At 40.4% G+C, this 18,398-nt stretch overlaps 3 protein-coding genes across 6 annotated transcripts in view; 1 reads left to right on the top strand and 2 right to left on the bottom strand.

The window, feature by feature from the left end:
- Positions 1–658: 658 nt before the first annotated feature.
- On the bottom strand, positions 659–5,173 carry si:ch211-145b13.6 (GPI-linked NAD(P)(+)--arginine ADP-ribosyltransferase 1). Its single transcript, XM_034583123.1, has 5 exons — positions 5,162–5,173; positions 3,927–4,002; positions 2,302–2,405; positions 1,496–2,199; positions 659–924 (listed from the first exon to the last, which is right to left on the bottom strand). Exons 1-5 carry the CDS (start codon positions 5,171–5,173, stop codon positions 849–851), a joined length of 972 nt encoding a protein of 323 aa, XP_034439014.1. The 3' UTR covers positions 659–848.
- Positions 4,406–10,643, top strand: primpol (primase and polymerase (DNA-directed)). The gene is made up of 14 exons (XM_034592981.1): positions 4,406–4,628; positions 5,544–5,840; positions 5,963–6,057; positions 6,144–6,282; positions 6,631–6,778; positions 6,871–6,973; positions 7,054–7,202; positions 7,288–7,450; positions 7,531–7,622; positions 7,750–7,836; positions 8,275–8,383; positions 8,461–8,537; positions 8,656–8,702; positions 8,806–10,643. The coding sequence occupies exons 2-14, from the start codon at positions 5,667–5,669 to the stop codon at positions 9,037–9,039; spliced, it is 1,617 nt and encodes a 538-aa protein (XP_034448872.1). The 5' UTR covers positions 4,406–4,628; positions 5,544–5,666; the 3' UTR covers positions 9,040–10,643.
- Positions 9,430–18,398, bottom strand: part of acsl1a (acyl-CoA synthetase long chain family member 1a) — a 21,774-nt gene continuing 12,805 nt past the window's right edge. For 3 of the 4 annotated variants that reach the window (XM_034592923.1, XM_034592943.1, XM_034592953.1), the window contains exons 3-21: positions 17,863–17,977; positions 17,694–17,758; positions 17,509–17,610; positions 16,618–16,717; positions 16,348–16,517; positions 16,034–16,066; positions 15,809–15,860; positions 15,651–15,724; positions 14,864–14,941; positions 14,088–14,222; positions 13,788–13,922; positions 13,317–13,412; positions 12,866–12,938; positions 12,683–12,771; positions 12,455–12,571; positions 12,219–12,362; positions 12,033–12,134; positions 11,859–11,930; positions 9,430–11,361 (exon numbers count right to left, since the gene is read on the bottom strand). In XM_034592923.1, coding sequence (XP_034448814.1) covers positions 11,221–11,361; positions 11,859–11,930; positions 12,033–12,134; positions 12,219–12,362; positions 12,455–12,571; positions 12,683–12,771; positions 12,866–12,938; positions 13,317–13,412; positions 13,788–13,922; positions 14,088–14,222; positions 14,864–14,941; positions 15,651–15,724; positions 15,809–15,860; positions 16,034–16,066; positions 16,348–16,517; positions 16,618–16,717; positions 17,509–17,610; positions 17,694–17,758; positions 17,863–17,977 — 1,893 coding nt within the window. In that variant the 3' untranslated portion in view covers positions 9,430–11,220. Of the gene's footprint in view, positions 11,362–11,858; positions 11,931–12,032; positions 12,135–12,218; positions 12,363–12,454; positions 12,572–12,682; positions 12,772–12,865; positions 12,939–13,316; positions 13,413–13,787; positions 13,923–14,087; positions 14,223–14,863; positions 14,942–15,003; positions 15,082–15,650; positions 15,725–15,808; positions 15,861–16,033; positions 16,067–16,347; positions 16,518–16,617; positions 16,718–17,508; positions 17,611–17,693; positions 17,759–17,862; positions 17,978–18,398 lie in introns of all 4 variants that reach the window. The other variant, XM_034592932.1, reaches the window with a different exon arrangement.

Below are 18,398 nucleotides of genomic sequence, written 5' to 3'. Positions count from 1 at the left end.
TGCCTTAGAACTTGACGTTTATATTTGTCATTCTGTAATATTGTTGGACCTGTTTATTGTAACATGAAAGGAGCAGCTTACTGGCTCTGCCCCCTTTCTCTCAACCAGTCAAAATAAAGCAAGACGAGGGGAGTTCAACCAGTTTATTTCAACTCGTACGTCTAAAAGCTGCTGTTATCAACTGAGACTGCCTCTTTTGGAGCATCCTGGTGAGGTAAGAGTTCATCTTTTTAACGTGCGTTCACTGATAAAAGCATAAAATACAAACACATCGATAAAAAGGAACTAGACTATCTTTGAATTACTAAAGTAAGCATTGCTTGATTTGCATAAACAAAGCACCTCGAAAGGGAGGCCAAAACATCTGGATCGCCTCCTGGTGGCTGTACATCATAAAATAGAACCTTCAAAAGACAACTAAAAACTCAGTATAAGTACAAGTGGAATATATTTTTCTCAAAGTTGTTTTCTGTCATTTCTTTAAACACTGATGTTTGTTCAAGTGGTAATTTTGCGATTTTTCTGATTTTCTGATTTGCGATTGCTCAATTTTGTGTATTAGCGGGACCTCAATACCACAGCTCCACTCTTCAATCACTTCTGGCTCCACACCAGCGTAAGATGTATCTGGAATATTTTGGCTTTGCACAATGGGAGGACGTATTATACATCTTTATTACACAATCAATGATTAAAATATGGAAGAAGTGATTTAAAAAGCAATGCGACAATGTTTTTGCAGCTTGCAACATCTTAATTGCATGACAGCAAAACAAGTTGTTCATTGTGCAACTGTAAAATCAAACCAGTATTTTGCATTTTAACGACTGGTCTGAGATTTCTTTTACTCAACAAAAGAAGGAAAGAGACAAAGACAAAAGCACCAACACAAGCCACACATGGGTGGAGACGACAGCTGGAGACCTATGAGACAAAGAGAGATAAATATGTTTAGTTGGTCATACATGAACATTCATTCCAAAAAGAAGATTTTTTGCTAAAGTTCTGGTCATTCCACGTGAGAAATGTTCCCGTTTTCTGTTTTATTTCTGTGCCAGTCAATTGAACTTGAATTCGTCGAACAATGACTTCAAAGTTGTTTACATGTATAAAGCTGCCGAGTTAACAGATTTTGAGAAAACAAGTTTAACTTCAAATATTGAATTGACAACTAATCAGCTCTGTTGACAAATGTTACAGAGAGATTTTCTTTCTATTTCCATTTTCTCAGTTTCTTCATCTGACACGAAAGACTGACAGCTTGCAACCACTATGTAGCAGAGTTGGTACAAAGAAAGCACATAAGGTCGTATGCTTTTTGTATTTATTACATATATCTGATACCAAACAATTCTTAGAGGTTAGGGTTGGTAGGTTGTGCATTCAACCTCTATGAGGATTATATGACTAACTTTCTAAGATAACACCGACAATTTACAACAATGCACATGACATTGAGAAACATATCTGAGTTCAATAAGAATCTGTCTCTTACCGTGAGAAGATGTCGCAGTTGTTCGAGCCCTGCTGACCTGAGGCTTTCAAGACGATCACATTGTACTCCCCATTGTGATCAGTTGTGACATTTCTACTCTCCACTGTGAACTCTTCAGCTGGACTCAACAAGACAGTGTTTGTTTGCTTCATGCAAATGTTTTCACCCACTTCGGCAAAGAAGCAAGACGTGATGTTCAAAATCACTTCGTCGTACAAATCATGCGTTTTCTCTAGCGTGCTGAAGCTCAACTCGGCCAAGGTGAACCTCCCCAGTCTCACTTTTGAACCAACTTGTGCCGTGACTGCTTCATTTGATAAAACATACACATTCTTGCAAGTCTGGGGCTTCTGCAGCACCATGTAATCCATGAGCAGGAAGTGGAGCGACTTGAAACTGAAGTTGTTCTCGTAGGTGCTAACGTTCCCGCCCATGGTCTCCACTTGGCTGTTAAAGGTGTCTTTAAAGTCCCCGTTGATGTATGCCCCCAGTGCAGCAGTATGTTCTTTGATTCCTCCTGGGATCAGCTTGGAACACTGGCTACTGACGTTCCATGCTGTCCGGAAACCCACAGTGAGGTTCAGCTCTTGTCTTAACAGGCCTGAATGGATGAACTTATCCATGGCCTTGTTTCTGCATTTATCATACAGGTAGTCCACAGCATCTGGGGCCATGTCCAGTTGTTTCGGTTCCTCTGCTGCCACCTTTATTTGAATATGGAAATTAAAATACTGTTGAGAGGAGAACATTTTTATCATATAACATCATAACAATCAACTGTTATTTGTACGGTAAAGAATACTTACGCTGTAGTAGAGGGCTGTGAAAACAACTGCAGCAAGAAGCACTTTTCGTCTGTTCCACATTTTAAAGGGCTTCCTCTCGTCTGTGTCCGTCCACACACAGACTGCTGCATGCACCAGAAATCAGAGAGAAGAATTTCAGGACCCAACTTGAATAAAAATGTCTGTGTCAGGATTGGCTGGTCTGGTTAGTTCCTCTAATGCTTTCCTTGTTTGGACAAGCCCTCAATCTCCCTTTATCAGTTTTCTTTTTTCCTCCGAACACAGCAACCACCACCCGACACCAGATAAGACTAAATGTAACTGAAGTGTCAACGCTAAAATGAAAAACAGATGTTGAAAATGCTGAAAAGCACATACCTTAAGTCAGGAGAATTTATTTCTGGTAGCAGTGAAAATAAAATCAAGTCCACGCACTGAAAACTGCAGGGGTGTGATGATCGTACGCAGATCAAATTACTGGGAAGTGGAAAAAAAATACTTATCTCACCAGGCAGCTCCTTCTCCTTTCCTGTGGAAGGAAACCTCATCGCCCCCCTGACGTCTACTTACTTGTTCTACGCCAGCTTTTTAAGATACACTTTTTTATTTTCTTCATTCCAGATTGTGATGTGTTAACAAACTTGGTTGTTTTCTTGGGTTGTTTCTGAAAATACAGGTTCATCTTTTTTCTAATATTGTAAGACCCCCTATAAACACAGCAGCTAGACTCCTCACCAAATCTAGAATATATTGCTATGGTTTTAGCTTCCAGTAAAGTTTAGATTTGTTTTAAAGATTTCATTTCTGACTTTTAAGGCCCCTTCTGGACTTGCACCTAAGTACATTTTGGATCTTTTGACACCATATCTTACCTCAGGTGCTACTCGCCATTTAACCGTGGCTGGGGGGGACCAGAGGTTACCGGGCCTCCTTTGGAACAATGTCCCTGAGGATATCCTGGTAAACTTATTGTCTAATTTTAAATCTATCTTTAAGACACATTTGCTTTCTCCTAGCCCTGATCTTAACGACTGTTGTAATCAATTCTCGTTCAAATCTTCTTTTTAATCTTTTCTCATTTTTTTGCTGTATGATTTTCAAATGGCCTGTTTCTTACTGTCATTTAGTACAGAAGGAATGCAGAAGTCTTTTGTTTCATGTGAGAAAAAAAGCTCCTTTACATAAAAACATTACTGTTATGACCCTAGCTCGTAGAGGAAAAGGGAAGTGCATTCACCAGTGGGAGTTGGTAGATGAAATTAAAGTAATTTTTTTAAAGAAATAAATGACTTTCATATCCTGAATGAGCCCCCATTTATGTTAAGACCCTAGCTCGTAGAGGAAAAGGGAAGTACACTATTTATTTTCTGTTCTGTAAATAAATGACTTTATTTCCACTAGCAACTGAAACTGGTGTATGTACTTCCCTTTTCCTCTACGAGCTTGGGTCGTAACATAAATGGGGGCTCATCCGGGATATGAACCCGGACCTCTCGCAAGCTACTTAACATAAATACACACAGAAATGACATACCCCAAGGAGGTAGCCTGGCAGCCGTAACAATAACAGACAAATAATTTGATGCCCATCCGGTTTTCAACAGCTTATAAAGTGAAATAACATTCCTTACTGTACAAAGACTGACCTGATGAATGTGAATGACGTTTTCTTTGGTGTTCCCTGGAGATAGGGCTTGTTATAAACACCTCCCATTCTGTGACCTCCTCTCACTTCCTTCCTTCTTTCTTCACTGACACAGTTTTTCCAGGCTGTAGGTGAGTCACAATGTGAAGTCTGGAATACTTTGACAATTTCTCTGTGGTTGATTATAATTTGAATTGGATCAGAAAAAATAAACTACAGTGTAATGTGAGTACATATATGTACAAGTATATTTACCTATTAGGGAAGAATGTGAGGATTCGTATTACTCACCTTCAGTGTTCAGTGTCACCTTGTGTGTCACATGTGTGTTTCAATTTATAATATCTTTTATATATATACATTTTTTCTGACTTTGTTTTTTCACTCAACTGTCGTTGTGGTGGGGGGTTTTATTTTGAAAAACACAACCGGAAGTCGTGTGGTCGATGCTGATCCGGTCCATTGTGTGTTTTTGTTATGGTTCAGTCACACTTCTTCACGTGCGATAAACATGTAGGAATAATATCAGAGTCAGTTTATCTCTGTTATAGATAACGGATATAGTTTTATGACCGGAAATAGCGCCGTTTCCGGTTCCAGGCGCGCCAAAATAGAAAATGGACGCTGGTGACAGACGCTTGTGTTTGTTTTGACAGTTCGACTCAAAGAGAAACGTCCCGGACTGGTTTGTTTTCAACTAATGGTGAGTAATGGCCGACTGTGTCCTGCTGACAGCCACAGTAGAGTTAATGCTGCTGAAGTAGAGTTTCAGTCTGTGTTACAGGAGGAGCAGCCTGGTTCCTCCCCTGAACTGTGTCAGGTGAACGATGTTGTTAATAACAATCCTAATGTGATTGTGTCACATGAAGTGTATCGAGCTATAAACAAACTGGTGACATGTAATTGATTCGCCTCGTTAGCTCCACGTCCTGCTATTTGTTGTGGTTCTTATTTACGGTGGCCGAGACGTCTCACACTAGTGCATCAACGGAAAACACGAATGCAAAATTACACGACACAACTAACACCAACACCACAATAATACTACAAATGCCACGACACAACAACTGCGAAAACCACGACACAGCGGCAAAAGTCGCAACACAACTCCGTCAGTGCAAAGGAGCTCCAGGTGGGTTTAGACCAGAAAGTTGTGGTGGCGGTGAACTGCTTACACTGTGTGTTGTTGATGCACAACATCATCTGCATGGAAGAGTCATCAGAGGGAAATCTCACCTGCGACCTCATCACAAAAGTCTGCAAAGCAAGGAAACAAGTTCTTTGGACACAAATTAAAAAAGAGCCTCAAAGACCAAAGTTGTGTTGGGAGATGAACAGGAGCAGCATTTCATGAGAACACCAGCTCGCTAACTAAAAACATGTGGCAGGAAATCAGCTTTGGCTTTGTTTCGTGGCAGCCGGTTTGCAGAGAGGGAAGAATGGATTCCACTAATCTCAGCGAATTCTTTAATTTTTAGAATCCAGCAGTCAGTCAAGAAACTGAGTTTATCAAGTAAACATTGAGTCGGATCTCAAAAATCTGAAAACACGTTTTTTTCGGTGAGGGTAGAAACCCCGATTTATATGATCTGTTGCTTAACGTGTTTGTTTTTTTCAGGTGGGAGAATGACGGGACGATCACGGCTGATCCATCCATTCAGAGAGTTGCTCAACTGTCTTCGACCAACTCTCTGAATTTTTACCAGCTCCAGGACGCCGCAGGTGACCTCTGACCTGGAGGATGAGTAAGTGGGGAGAGCGACTGAAGAAGGTCGAGCAGCTCGCTCAGTCATTCCAGCACAAACCTCTCTCCGCTCCCTACAAACCTCGACTGTGGCCGTGCCAGCCTTCGTCTGTCTGGAAGCTCTTCCCACGTCAAAGTCTGGCCATCGGCTTCGCTCAGAGCTGCAAAGAGGTAACGCGACACACTGGTGACACTGGACAGTCTCATCTCTCTGATGTTTGACCTTGTTGTAGAAGTTGTTTTCTGTCTTATCAGGAAAAAATTCTCACATTTGTACGCTACTGTTTTTCCAGGCTATACATGTTTTTGCACTCGAAAAAGAAAAGTCAAGTCAAGGTCAGAGGATCTACCTGGTCACCAGTTACACTGAGCTGTGGCATTACTACAGGTGATTAGTAGCTTCATTCTGCAAAATCAGATGCGCCTTTTTTCGTGCTCTGGGCCTTGATGGGGATTTTGTCAATATTTCTTCAGGACCTACCCTCAGTCCTTGATGCACTGCTACGAGGTGATTCCAGAGGGCGCCGTTTGTAAGCTTTACTTTGACTTGGAGTTTCACAAGCCCTCAAACAAAGGGGCTGATGGGAAAACTATGGTGTCTTCTCTAATCCAGGTTGGGTTCGTTCTTTCAACATTTACCTACTTTCTGTTTTTATTGAGCAGCTTGTTTTACATATAGATAATGATTTATTTGTTTAGTTTGAGTTATAAGGCCAAAGGACGAGTCATTTAATCTATTGATTATTGATTGATCATTCATTACGTCTATAAAATGTCTGAAATTTATCAAACAGTTTCTCAGAGCCCACTGTAAATCTTTAAAAATAATAATTCAATAATTACTGTATATATTAAAGAAAGATCTCGATAGAAATCATTTTCTGTATCTTGTTACTTTCTTTCTTTAGAGATCCAGGGTGTTTGTATGTTTATGACCTGTCTGTGTTTTGTTTGTCCATAGTTTGTCTGTAACAAACTGATGGAGGTTTATGGGCTTGAATGCTCTGTAAAGAACGTCCTCACTCTTGAGTCCAGCACCGAGGAGAAGTTCAGTCAACATCTCATCTTCAATCTGCAAAACGCAGTGTTCAAAGACAACATACATGTTGGTATGTTTCAGGTCACATGGAGGCAACCAAAAACATAATTTTTAATTGGTATCTTATTCATATATTCTGTTTGATCATTCATTGTTTTTTAGGTCGGTTTATCCACGCAGCTCTTCAACCCGTCCTGATCAAAGCCAGACATGGAGGTTGCCTGGATGGTGGGATTCATCCGGAAGCAGAAAACGGTGAAACACGGTTCGTTTTCTTTAGGACTGTGATGCACAAATTTTGATCTCTGTCCTCATCATCTCTAAATCACTGATATTCTGACACAGAACACGTGTTGTTCCTGAGGGAAAAGCAGAAGAAATGGATGATGTCGTTGAAAGTCCTCAGACCAAGAGACGGAAGCAGGAAGAGACAGACCTGAGTTATCTCAAGGTGAAAAACAAGGACGGCCAGGACTGTCTCTTTGTTGATCTTGGTAAGACAAACCACTTTACAAATCATTCTTTGTGAACCTTACTAGTATGTACACATGGATTTTATTTGCAATGTCTTCAATGTAGGTGTCTACACCAAGAACAGAAATTTCCGCCTTTACAAGTCATCAAAAGTGGGAAAGAACGCTGCCTTCAGTGTGGCAGACAACAACCAGTTTACTGCCAAACAGAAGAAGGAGATCTCCTATGAGGAAAGTGTGTTCTTGGCGTCCTTGGTCTGTAATGTGAGGTACACTGGAGCACTCTGACACTCACTTATGTAAGTGTCATTAAACCACAGCACCAGAGCTTATTTCTGAATATCATCAGTTTCACAGGTCAGAGGATTCTCTCATGGGATGTCCCAGAAACAAAGACATCCATGACCCAGAGACCTCTGCAGGGATCAGCCACTACTCCAGGTGACACTGAACTGAAAACAAAGGATTCTTTGAAATATATTACAACATTTTACCTTGATATTTTTTAACATGTATATAGTTTACATTTAAATGTATGTAACTTTGTTTTTCAATCCATTCCTCACAGACTCACTTTCTGGTTCCCTGTTGTCCCCTCACCAAGAAGTGGACAACTTTGTCTTAACCCTGGTTAGAAAGGACGGTATTCAAGGAAGTAAGTGTCTGGGTTGATACAGGAAGTGTTTTCTATAGACCCTCATGTATGAAAAACTGGAACAATTAATGTTTATTTTTTTATCTTTTTTCTTGGACAAAATAACATAAATTGATTTTTTTGGGAATAATTTTCTCAGACTCTATTTTATTTGTTTTTATTTTTTAAGTTAAATGACAAAAAGCGTTGGTGTGTTGTAGTTGAGTTAGTAAACAAAGGGTTATCTTAGTAGATGTTTGATCATCCACTACAAATTACAGATTTTCTTCCTCGGAAAGTAATTTTATGCAAATAACCTCACACTTAAACAATATAGTATATGGTCCAAATTACTGTCATATTTCTTTCATCACATATTATCCAGCCCCTTGATTTTAATGTTTATTTATTTTGGACAATGCAAATGATATCACCAGTTCCTCTTGTTTACCTCAACAGGCATCAGGCGATGGAACTACTTTGTCGCAGAACAACTGCTCGTCTACGACATTGTCAAATACCGCTGGTGTGAAAATGTGGGAACGTTTCATAAAAGCAACAACATAATGTACGTGCAGTGTCTCATGTTACACGTTTCTTTGACTTTGCTCCACCTGCCTCATGTGGTCTCATCCCCCTCTGTAGGATTGTTGTGGATCTCAAAGAGGAAGCGTGGTACCAGAAGTGTCACGATCCTGACTGCAGGAACTTCAGATCCTCAAGTAGGTTATGAACCTACAAAGCTGCTCCTCTTAGTTCTCATATTTAAAATAATTTAAGGGCACCTTATAGTAATTGCAGAATTGTGTTAACACCACCTGAACATTTCTCCTGTTGCAGGTAACCCCCTGCCACAGGAGATCTGCGTGAGCTACATCATGACACTGGTTTGTTTGCGTTTCCTCAATCCAGACAGGAAACTCTGTCATCTGTTTATGTTCAAAGACAAATGTTCTTCAACGTCTGATCACGTCTCTCATTCACTGACAGGACGATGAGGACCAGGCTTACTTAATGGACGACACTGGAAACATTGAGCCCAGCCAGGCACCAAACCAGACCCAGCAGAGAACAGTGTGTCCACAGGAAGAACCAGCTGACTTGTGGGGAGACGGACAGGACGAGCAGGACTATTTAAAGAGCCTGGACGACTTTGAACAAACCAGTGCGGAGATCTCTGATCAGCTGCTGCTCAGTTGCATGGGAGAGTTTGATTCCCAGTAGAAGGTAACAGGTTATATTGCACTGGCTGTAAAGCATCACACATACTGTTTTATTTGCTGTACTCCCTGTAAGGTTTTAAAAAACGTTATAAATGTTTTAGCAACATATTTGTAAGAAAAAGTCCATCAACTGTAGCTCTCCCTGTAGGCACATACAAATGGAGCTGCTGTATTTTAAGATAGTGAATGACCTTGTCAAGTTATAAAAATATAAAATGTTTTCAAAGGAAAAGTTAAAATTGCTGACAAATACTGCACATACATAAAAACACTTACCTGTAAAGCAGGAATTAAATGTTTATATGCTGTTTTACTTAAGATATACATATTTAATGCACTTTGTCATTTGCAATAAAACAGTTTTCTAGCAAACAAAAGTTCAACACCTGCGTTTGGAAGAAAGTTTTTATTTGGTACAGTTGACAAATATAGATACTGTACTCTTTTCCTCCAGCACAATGTACTGTTGCCCTTTTCAGATCATAAGTCTCACAAAAACTATAATATGGCTCGATCTGTCCGTCACCAACACGATTTAGATGTGTGTTATGATCACAATTCAGAAAAACACAAAGCCTTTACTTTAACGACTGAAATGCACATTCCGTTGCTCACGACACTGATGTGACCATCAGGGAAAGTTGTTGTGAAATGTTGACAAAGGCCTAAAATTAAAAACACTGGGCTTTTAATATGAAATGTGATAGTGTTACCACATATTTCCCCTTGAATACCTTCGAATGAATGCACTTTATTTTACCTCGCAGCTAGTGGCACTGAAATCTCAAAGGAGAAGCTGCATGTACAATAATGTAACCTTCAATATTTTCTATGCTGTCTTTAAAAGAAAACACAAACAGCCCCAAAGAGCAAAAAAACGTCTCTCCAGCGACATGATTCCCAGTCGGCTATTCATTACATTGTGCGCCAGGAACAGGTTCATCAGTCCTTTAGCCTTCAGCACTGAGAAACATGGGAATGCAGGGAATTAACAAGCCGGAGTATCAGGCACGACACTGCGTACACATTTTCAGCAGATACAATATTTACAGGTTATCGGCTTAAGCGGATAACCATAACATTAAATAGTCTGGTTTATAAATAGTTCATGTTGTTGTGCTGTGTCTCAATTCAAGTATGGAGTGCACTGTAACGCAGCCTTCAACTGGGCTCGTGTTTTACGGAAAGAGTTCATGTGAACGCACCCCTCTGGAATTCACAACCTCTGACCTTTCTGAAAGCTCCAAGCTCATTAGATGCTACACCTTTTCAATAGATGGTAAATGGATATATAGCAATTTTAACAGTGACAGAAATTCCTAACATGTCTGAGGCAAACGCTGATATTCTTTCATCAGCCGCATCTTTTCATTCTGTCTTTGCGTTACCCGTTTGCTAATTTGCCAAGTAGCCAAACCTCTGTGGCTTCTAGACACCGACGGTAAAGTTTCTCTTAGCGTCCATGTTGCTGTCGCCTAGCAGCCCTATTATCCTGACCTGAAAAAAACTGCGTACACAAATTCCTGTGTCACCGCACTGGAACCACAAGCTCATGAGTTCCATTTTAAGGCAGCATAAGTACCCACATGTTGCACAGAAAAAACAACAAAAAAAGTTAAATTCTCGCCATTTTGGCAACACAGTGAAAAGAGGGCACCACCATTTTCAAATTTGTGAAAATGAGATCTATACGGAAAAGGGGCACATCATGGACATGGTGGGTTTGCATGAATGAAAGCATCTGATTTGAGACACAGCATACGTGTTTTTAAAAGCATATTTGTGGGGGTTTATCTGACAGAAATGTTTGTAACCATGAAGAGTTATGTTGGTTAAGGCATCAGCATGTCACATCTTCCCCGTTTGTTTTGTAACCCTTATTCCTGTAAAGTGCCTTGAAATATTGTATGATGTGATTTGGCGCTGTACAAGTAGAATGTAATTAAATTTTTTAAATTATGCCAATAACAAGATCTTCTGGGATAATCTGAACTAATTAGCCAGTAATAGCAGGGGAAATTAAACCGTACAATCACTAATTGAAGTTTCACTTGGTTTTTTTTGTCCCCACAAAACTGTAACAGGTAGAAAAATTTGAGTAAAGGCCCCTTAACTAGACTAGTTTGGTTCTGGCTTTGCTCTAAATGATTCTCACCTCCCTACATTAGTCCCAGATCCCAGTTTACAACTTAATTTTGGCATAAAGTTGATCGATCTGCTCCCTGAAGTGGCTCCGCAGCTCGTTCCTCTTGGCCTTCAGGGTGGGAGTCAGGAGGCCGTTCTGCACTGAAAACATCTCGGGGTGTAGAGCGATATCTTTCACCTGCAGAACAAACAGAGATAAACACTGAGTTTCATATAGTGCTGCAACTAGGGATTTTTTATCATCAATAATATATATCAATCAATTAAGTGTCCAAAACTGTAAAGTAGTGTTTACAATCAAATGCTAGATTTTGAGAATATCGCAATTGAAAAGAAATTCGTAATATTAAAGTCATAATTTAACGAGTAAAAAAGTCACAGGCTGATTCTAATATTTTCCCTGTAAAATGACACCTAAAAATTTTACTTTTTTCTTGTAAATTGTACTTTCCTCTCATAATACTACGACTTTATTCTTGTAAGTGTACAACTTTTTTCTCACAACAATATTATGACTTTATTCTCATAACATTATGAAAAAAATAAATTCAGGACTTTATTTCTTGTAATATTACAAATTTATTCTTTCTATACTCCTTTATAGTTTCCTGTCCAAATGTAGCTAAATGAACAAAGCTGAACTCTTGTGATGGAGTCAAACATGGAAGAAATCACCTGTTCAAATGACTTGAGTCCTGCTTCTTTACCCAACCTCAGGATGTCCTCCAGAATGGCGTCCTTCACCTCCTAAAGAGTTGTCAAGTCAGCAAAATGAAAATGACAGTCAGAAAAACACAGTTGAAGGTTGAGTTAGGTTAAAGTCGGACTGTTGACGGAAATGAATCTGACCTTTTTACTGCACAGTTCAGTGAAAGATCCTTCAAACCCCTTTTTCTTGGCCCAAACTGGTAAATATTCGGGATCAGCCACAACTATCCCCACCAGGAACGCCTTAAAAAACAGCACAGAGAAGATGAAGATCAAACAGCACAAACTATCAGACAAGATGATGTGGATACAAGCTGAATTACTCACCTGTAAACTGTCACCATGGACAAATATCTGCGCCACTGGATCACTGCGGTTATAGACAGTTTCTATTTTCTCGGGGGCGATGTATTCTCCTTGTGCCAGCTTGAAAATGTGCTTCTTTCTGTCGATGACCTTAAGACAGCCGCTCTGCCACGAACCACAAGAGAAACTTGACTTCAGCTCAACTTTACCGTGATAATAACAATCAGATTTTTTAAGATCAGTGTTGTTCAGCTTACAGGAAGCCATTTCCCAATGTCCCCTGTGTGCAGCCATCCTTCATCGTCGATGGCCTCAGCTGTTTTCTCTGGGTCCTTCAGGTATCCCTGGAATACATTTGGTCCTTTGACACACACCTACAGAGGAAACAAGTAAAAAGAATGACGTTATGGTGAGTTCGGAGTGGAACAAAGGTTTTTCCTCATCCTCTGTATGCATCTCATTTCTAATGAAGCAGAGCTCCTCACCTCTCCCTCTCCATTGGCTGCCAGGTAATTCATTTCTGCCACATCCACCAGTTTGACAGCGTTGCAGGGCAGAGGAGGCCCGACGTGACCTGAGGACACAGATTGAAGATGGGTCAGTTTCATCGTCGACAGAAATTATCGTTATTATTATAAAATTATTGCAACAGTTAGCAGAAGCTCTACCTGCTGTCCAGTCTCCAGGCAAGGACATGGTGCAGCCTGCTGTGCATTCAGTTTGACCGTAGCCTTCATAAAACTACAAAGAAAACAACAACTTATTAGTCACATTCATGGAAACTATAAAGCTTATAATAAATATTCCAGAACTGTTCCTGTCAGCCCCCTGATAAAACGTCCAAGTGAGCCCATGTGAGAACACAGCAGGAAAATATCCAGATAAATATCCATTTTTAACACATGACGGATGAAGGAATAACAAAATCTCAGGATGAAAAAGTGGTCGATGCCGTTGTCAATGTGCTGTGATCAAAAACACGTGATAACCGCAGAAGAATTGATGTGTCGCGTCACTGCCTCCTGTCTGCTCAACCCAAACGCCCATCGCCTGAATGTTTGGATATTTTCCTGAGTTCATGTCTAAGAAACGGTTCGAGGGAGATGTGCGTGTGGTCACCTGACAGCCCAGAGCAGCTCGCAGGAACGTCAGGATGGTCGGTGACACCGGTGCTGCCCCTGTGATCATGAGTCTCACACGTCCGCCCAGACTCGCCTGCAGAGCGTGAAACAAAACCAGAAGACTGAAATGTCAAACTGAATAAATGGTCTTTATGGTAAATTGACTGTAATAACATCAAACTTGTCTAGTTGCACTCAGAGCGATTTCACACTTTGTGCCGTCGGGGACAATAAATTTAGCTACATTTGGACTTGCCGTCATCTATTATGCATCGTATGTGATTGACAAAAACTTTATGAAACATTGTAAAAGAAATAAAACTTTTAAAGATGCACAAAGATAGAATTTCATATTTATCAGTTTATGTGGCGGCTAAAAGGAAAAAAACATATTCAAAGATAAATATGTCATTTGGGATTTATTTATTTTAAAGGAAGTTAAAAACTGTCTGCAGTTTTTCGCATTTACCTGAACTTTTTTGAAGATGAGTTTGTCCCACATGCTGTCCGTTCTGACCACACCATTTTTCATCTCGGCCTCCTTCCTCCTGAAGGCAAAGTCCAGCAGCCATCTCTTCAGCGGCGTGTTGGCCTGACTGAAAACCTGTAGACACGGGAGGAAACCGTCAGAATTTATACAAAACGTTTACACAAGAAGACAGACCACAGAAAAGTGAGGCAGGCAAAAAGGGAAATCTTGAATCTTCCGACTCATAATATTCGTAGACTTTAACATCAAATAAACTACAGGAGGGACGCTGTGTCTGACCTTATCAAACATGCGGTTGAGGAGACGTGGGACGACGGGGAAGACCGTCGGCTGCAGCGTTTTCAAGTCGTCCATCAAAAGTCGAATGTCTCCTTGGAAGTAGCCGATTCGAGCCCCGTGGATGAGGATGACGCCCTGATGAAGACACAGCTGCTTATTCCTCCGTGTACAAGTTGAGTCAGTGTGATGTTCTAGCCACAAGAGGGCACTGTTGTTCCACTAGGAGACACTACACTGCCACTGTTTATTTACTGTTTAGCTCATTGGATATTTTTGAAAAGCAATCAACATTTATCAACATTCATTATTAATTTAAACAGCTACAAATGACAATAACTTGACTTGTGTGTGTCACATTTGTAAAAATGTTTTTGTTTTAAATTTTAATTTGACAAAAAACAGTCAGAAATTAGCAGATTTATAATTTAAATATGAAACTAAGATAAGAAAATGAAAATTAAATAAACATTTGACGCTCAAATTTCAGTTCTCAAAACGTATGATGCAAGCGGCAGATGTTAGATTCAAAAGAAAATCACAACATGCTCCTAAAACTTTGAATTAAAAGTGACAAAGCACTGATGCTTTTAACATTTCCAAACATCTGACTTATTATTTTTCTCATTCACAAATAAAATTAACCTACCGTAAAATACAGCTGTTTTCAGAGATGCTCTAAAAACCATTAAAGAGCCACAGACTCGACCTAATGCTCCTGATTCTTAAATCTCTTATTTCATTATGACAAATGTTAAGTAAACAAGTCCACAACATACCTGTACAACCCTCTCAAACATGTGAGCTAGAGGGAGATAGGACATGTGAATGTCACGGATGTCCAGCATGCAGTGTACCTGGGGAGAACACACAAAGCAAAACCCACGCACGTGCGCTGGTCAAGCACGGCGTACTGTACCTCTACCACCCTCTCAAACATATGGGCCAGAGGGAGGAAGGACATGAGCACGTCTTTAGGGCTGGGCCTCAGTGAGGCCTGGAGGACGTCAGAGACGAAGGGGATGAAGAGGAAAGGAAAATATAGAGGTTCAGAGAAGGTCAGTCAGAGAGGAGATTAGAACTGAAGAAAGGCCCATTGAGAAAAAACAAAACGCTCATGTTGGATTAGATACAGATCTCATGAATGCAAGGGCGAGGTTTGGTCTCAGAAGTGGGAGAGGCACAATTTAGTCCAAGGTCAAAAAAACAAATAGGGAAGAGGAGGAACTACTTTTTTCAGCCCTGAGTTTTGCCTGCTGGTTGTTTTTTTTAAATGCAGAAAAGATGCATTTAAGTTTACATTTTACTCACATTACTTAAAATTAAAATTCTATGTATTTGGTTGTATTTGTGTTTTCTTTTTATTTATAGTTTTTTAATCTTCTTATTCACATTTCTTTGTCGTAAGGGTTTGAGAACAATGTCTTAGGAATTGTTGCCAAATTTTTATATACATATTTATCAGCTGATATATACTCTCCAATATGAGTATCACCATCGGCCCTGAAACATCCGTATCGATTGGGCTCTAATCTTGAGGGTGAGTCACCTGCTGTGTTTGTTTACCTGCGTTACTCTAAGGAAAGCTGCAGTGTTGGAGATCACATTTCCGTGAGTGAGCATTGCACCTTTAGGATTCCCTGAAAAGACATTAAAGCTCATGATTAAACACGACGTAGAAAAGCAAACATTTGTAAAAGGTTGTGTTGTTGTTGTGTTGTTACCTGTGGTTCCAGAGGTAAAGCAGATGAGCGCGAGGTCCTCTGCTGTGGGGGGCTGTAATCAGAGCACAGATCTGCACTAATGCATTTGAAGGCTAAGGTGCTGGTGCATGATGCAAACATGATGTTAAGTACAAAACATTGACAGTGTCCTGTGGTTACAAATAATCCAAATGCTCCAAGTTGAATTTAGTAAGAATAAAGAGACTTTTTTTTGTTCCTACTCACCACTGGTTTCTGGTGGTTGGCTCTGCCCAAGGCCTGGAAAATATAAACAAATGATTAGATTGAGTTACAGAGTGTGTGTCTGCAGGAAGAGCTAATAATAATCGCACTTTAAAAAACACACAGCACCCGGGGCCCTAATATCAATTTAGATCTAACCAGAAAATGAGTTATTGACAGTGCGACGCGAACGACAATAACAAGAACGTGTCCTTTTCCAGAGCATCTGCTGATGGTCGCAAAAGCTCAATAGATACAAGTTTTGATAAGGCACGGAAAAGATAATTGAGACATAAGGATGAAGTTGTTATTCTCACCTCAAAGTCTTTCAAACTGAGAACCTCGATGCCGCACTCCTGTCCACGGGCCACCAGCTCGCTGTCAAACGCCTCCATGAGCACAATCGTCTTCACGGTTCGCTCGTTCCCACCGTCCAGAATCATCTGAGCCTTTTCAGGCACATCGCAGATCACGGTGGAGATGGAAGCTACAAAACAAGGTGGCGCCAAATTACCCACTACATCAGCGTCCTGGATCTAAAGCACCGCCGGTGGTGCGTGGTTTACGTGCGTGGTTGGTGCTCTCACCTGTGTCGATAACGTAGGAGATGGACTCCGTGCCGAGTGTGTCGTACAGTGGAACGACTACCATGGAGTATGTGTGACAGGCCAGCTCTGAAATGGTCCACTGAGGGAACAGATAAACATTATTAACAAACAATAAAAAAATGTAGCGATGATTTTCAATTTCAGTACCAAATGAATCTAAGGCTAGAAACTTAATGGACTATTTTAACCTGGGTTAAACTACATTTACCGCCCTGTGGTTGTATACATTTATTCTCTCAGACTCACATGAAGACATCGTGAATCTTTATTAATCTTTGAGTCCAAGTGACAAATGGTCAAAATTTGGAAAAATTTCCTTGAAGAGACTAAAACATGTTTAGTGAGGCCACCGTGAACTTGACCTTTGACAAACCACATCCAATCAGTTTATTCTTTTGAAATCCTTCACAAAAAGGGTTTTGTGACCTTTGATCACCGTAATCAAATCAGTTCCCAAGTGAACGTTTGTACCAAATCTGAAAGAATTCCCTCAAGGTGTTGTTCAGATATTATGTTGACATGAATGGACAGACAACTCAAACATATGATGCGTCTGGCCACAAGCTATCACTGGCATGCAGACTGTATATTTCAGATAATATTGTATGTATTTTGTAATTATATAAGTTTATGTAAGTTTATTACATCATTCTTTTACGTAAGAGGGTCATTAGCTCTGGGTTAGTGACCACCAATAATGTTGCTCTGTTTGATCATTTCAGTTTGTTATATGAGGCCATAAAAATGGTTAAAATGTTAAACACTGGACTGAAGTGAGCGGTGAGCGATTTTGGAGACAGACAAATCTCTGCTCTATAGATTGAGTGACAGACGGAGAAACAGGCTTGTAAATGTAAAATGTTGTTTTACCTCAGGCCTGTTCTGGGAAAAAATGCCAATGAACTTGTCTCCTGTATGAGAGTGTCCTCTGTGAAGGAGAGCGGAACCGATGTGCTCTGCTCTGTCTGCCACCTGTACCAAACAAAAACACAAAGGCTTGTTCAGTTGTTCCTCGGCACAGAGAACCACAGCAGACCCCATTCCCCTCGTCTCACCTCTTTATAGGTCAGCCACTCGTACGGCTGGTTTGGTTTCCTCGATCCTAGACAAGGTCCGTCATCTGCGAGGGTAAACAAATCACACATTTATCTACATTCACAGGAAAAAAGGTTGATCTCTTATCTCCAGGGACTTGGATATAACCGATAGAAGCTCGGCACTCACACGATATTCTGAGCCCTCGCTGGAACACCTGGTACATTGTGCGTGCATCGTCGTAGAAGTGAGTCATGTGTTCGCTGCTCTCGTTCAGAGCCGATCTCCTTGCATGTTCTGTACCCTACAAAGAGAAAGTCAAAACCTTATAACCAGTACAGGGCAAATCTTCCACATAGCACATGACGACAAGATTTATTATGGAGAACACAGATTTATTTTGAGGTAAATCTGCTCTCTGGAGAATGTGTTTCTCTGATATTTTGACACAAACATGGATCATGTGCTGTTTTGGTTTGTGGCTAAAAACCAGAAAATCAAGGAAAAAGCTGCAAGACATGTACACTACATACACAGAGACCTGTGTTAGTAATGTAATTCATCTTTATGAAACTCAGTCAGTTCCCAACACAGGTCATCTGTGTCATCAGTCATATGACACTGTCAGTGGAGACTGAAATCAATGCTGTTCATTTTCTCCTTCATCCGTTTCCTGTCTTTGCAGAGTTCACACTCCAGTTCGCTATCTCCCGATCTGCATGTTT

This window comes from Hippoglossus hippoglossus, chromosome 1, assembly GCF_009819705.1.
Source record: "Hippoglossus hippoglossus isolate fHipHip1 chromosome 1, fHipHip1.pri, whole genome shotgun sequence".
NCBI lineage: Eukaryota > Metazoa > Chordata > Actinopteri > Pleuronectiformes > Pleuronectidae > Hippoglossus > Hippoglossus hippoglossus.
Note: the sequence above shows the minus strand (reverse complement) of the source record. Positions and strands in the feature narration are given on the sequence as shown.